This window comes from Vipera berus, assembly GCF_964194415.1.
Source record: "Vipera berus genome assembly, chromosome: W".
In the NCBI taxonomy this organism is placed as follows: domain Eukaryota; kingdom Metazoa; phylum Chordata; class Lepidosauria; order Squamata; family Viperidae; genus Vipera; species Vipera berus.
The window spans coordinates 64,549,413-64,552,058 of record NC_138210.1 but is presented as its reverse complement, the minus strand read 5'-3'; the positions used below and the strand labels follow the sequence as shown (position 1 = coordinate 64,552,058).

At 43.2% G+C, this 2,646-nt stretch overlaps 1 protein-coding gene across 1 annotated transcript; it reads left to right on the top strand.

Annotated features, from left to right (window-relative positions):
- LOC308676353 (olfactory receptor 6J1-like) lies at positions 1–2,410 on the top strand (the record flags this gene model as incomplete). Its single annotated transcript, XM_081342163.1, has 2 exons — positions 1–94; positions 1,386–2,410. 2 exons carry the CDS (start codon positions 1–3, stop codon positions 2,408–2,410), a joined length of 1,119 nt encoding a protein of 372 aa, XP_081198289.1.
- Between the last annotated feature and the right edge of the window lie 236 nt (positions 2,411–2,646).

The following is a 2,646-nucleotide window of genomic DNA, read 5'->3' as shown; positions in this document are numbered from 1 at the left end:
ATGACACTGCGAGCAACAACAGAAGAGGAGGAGAGGCTGGTCGTTGCTGCTTTGGAGACTAGCGGCCATCCAAACTTTGATTATTGCTATTTGTGCAAGTTTAAGACATTGTGGGGAGTTGCCTTGAGAGAAGCTGTTACTGCAGAATGCTGACTACCTTTGTTCGTGTTCCTATTGCTGTCTGGAGCCAGGGGTTCACCCCCCATACTTGTTTCCAAATGGTCACTGGGAAATCATTGACTATGGCTGCTTTGACTGCCTGGGGCTGTTAAACACCACTAAGTATCGGGGCTAGGGGCTGGTCATCTTTGTTCCTGAAAGCCCCCCCCTTTGATGACAAGAGTCTGCCACCTCGTCACTTCGTGTGAGCTTCTGCTAGAAGAGACACTTTACTAACACCTTGAGAGCACAGCTGCAGAGCTCAATGGAGGGGAGCGGGGCTGGGAGGGTCTGGGCTTTGGCGGCCTCTGAAGGGGTAACACTACATAATTTAAGGCATCCAAGCTTGTTTTTGCAGCAAAAGATACTTGCTTCAGTTTCAGACATTCTGAGGGAAATATATATTGGGGATGAGTTTGGAGAGAAAAAATGGGATTGAATATTTGTTTCCTGTAGAATATGTGACCCTTTCCTAAACTGGCACTTTCTCAATATGTTTGCTTCAGTTTCCAACTCTTCCTTGCAGTTGTTGAAAATTCTGAAGTTTTAATTGGAGCATGTCCATATTGAGTAGATACGAGTGGGTTGGAAAAGCAAGTAGTCCAGTCCACAAAAGGCAAATCCATTTGATGTGAGTGGACAAGTATAGAGAGATATGTCCAGATCTAGTCTTCAATAGAGAGAAGAGCTTATCCTATTGACACATAAAAGTAAGATTATAAATCTGAGTTCGCCAAATCAAACCCATTGCTGGAGACATAGAACATGGAGTAGGGCCTTTGTTGCTCAACATGTTCCAGAAGTGCAGCCCTTGTCTTCACGTTTGTGTGGACCAAACAAGCATGGCTTATTTCTTCATGAATGTCAGAATGGGGAAACTCAACCTAGGAAAATTCCCTTCTGTATCTAAGGCAGAATATTGATGTCAAACAATGCAGCTCAACAACTAGGAGTTCTCCTGATCTTCTCTCCTGGTGTGGAAGTACTCTTCCCATCTGGGATCTGAGCTGATGCTACAAAAGGGGCAACTCAGTGTGTGTTTCGTTCACTGAATAAAAGAGCAAAACAAATTCTACCAAGGGATACAGGAAAAAATGACTGGTAAGTAAGGCATGTTTGTTGAGATAAGCCCAAAGAATTCAATTACAATTTTTGGCAACATATTTAAATATACAAGCAGTATTTGGTGCATCGGTGTTTCTCAGTTATAACCTTTGTCCTTTCAGGTGCTGTTCTTGAGGACCATCAGAAAAAGTCGGAGAACCAAAGCATTTCTGAATTCATCCTCATGGGTTTTTCCATTTGCCGTCAAATTGAACTCCTGCTAGCCTTCCTTTTTTTAACCATGTACATTGCAAGCTTGGGGGCCAATATGGTCGTCCTCTGCATTGTATTGGTAGATAACCGCCTCCATAACCCGATGTACTTCTTTCTTGGCAATGTCTCCTTACTGGACATCTTCTTCACCACTGTCACCAGCCCGCAATTGCTCTGGAACCTCCTCTCTGGCGACAAGTCTATTTCTTTTGCTGGCTGCATGACACAGTCTTATTTCTATTTCTTCTTAGGGACAGTACAGTTTCTTTTGTTTACCTCCATGTCCTATGACCGCTATGCCGCCATATGCAGGCCATTGCAATATCATGCAATCATGAATAGCCAGGTCTGCATCCAAATGGTTTTGACTTGCTGGCTGGGTGGGTTCCTCTCAGTTCTTATTCCCACCATTATGATCTCCAGGCTATCCTACTGCAAGTCTAACGTCATCAACCATTTCTTTTGTGACAGTGGCCCTCTGCTGAATCTGTCCTGCAGTGACACCCGAGTGATAGAGTTGATGGACTTTGTGTTGTCTTCTGTTGTTATCCTTTGCTCTTTGGTCTTAATCATAGTTTCTTACATATGTATCATCTCAGCAATAGTCCGCATCTCTACCCCTTCAGGTCAGGCAAAAGCCTTCAATACTTGTGCTTCACATCTGACCATCACCTCCATCTCCTGTGGCATCAGCATCTTCATCTATGTCACACCATCCCAGAAGGAGACTCTTGAAGTCCATAAGGTCCCTGCTCTACTCACCACAATTGTCTGTCCTTTCCTGAACCCTTTCTTCTTCACCCTGCAAAATGACATGGTGAAACTGGTACTAAGAAACATGATGAGGCATGTTACAGAGTGGATTGCTCACAAAGTTTGTGGTGTGTTGGGAAAGAATGGACATACTAAGTGGGGAGACCAGGCAAAAGCATAAGAAGGGAAAGACAGCAAGCTGGAAATTTTTTCAGCCTTCAATCTTTTTCCACCTTGATTGTTGAAAAAACAATAAAGGGGCTTGAGAAGAAAGATTTCTCTTCATCAAGTTATATTACTTCTTGTTTTTGGTAACAACACTATAAGACATTAATGATGCATGGCTGAAAGTGGACGTTCACGTAGAATATCCTAGGGAAGAATTTCATTTCTGAGCAATCTTTCTGAAAACTAAAG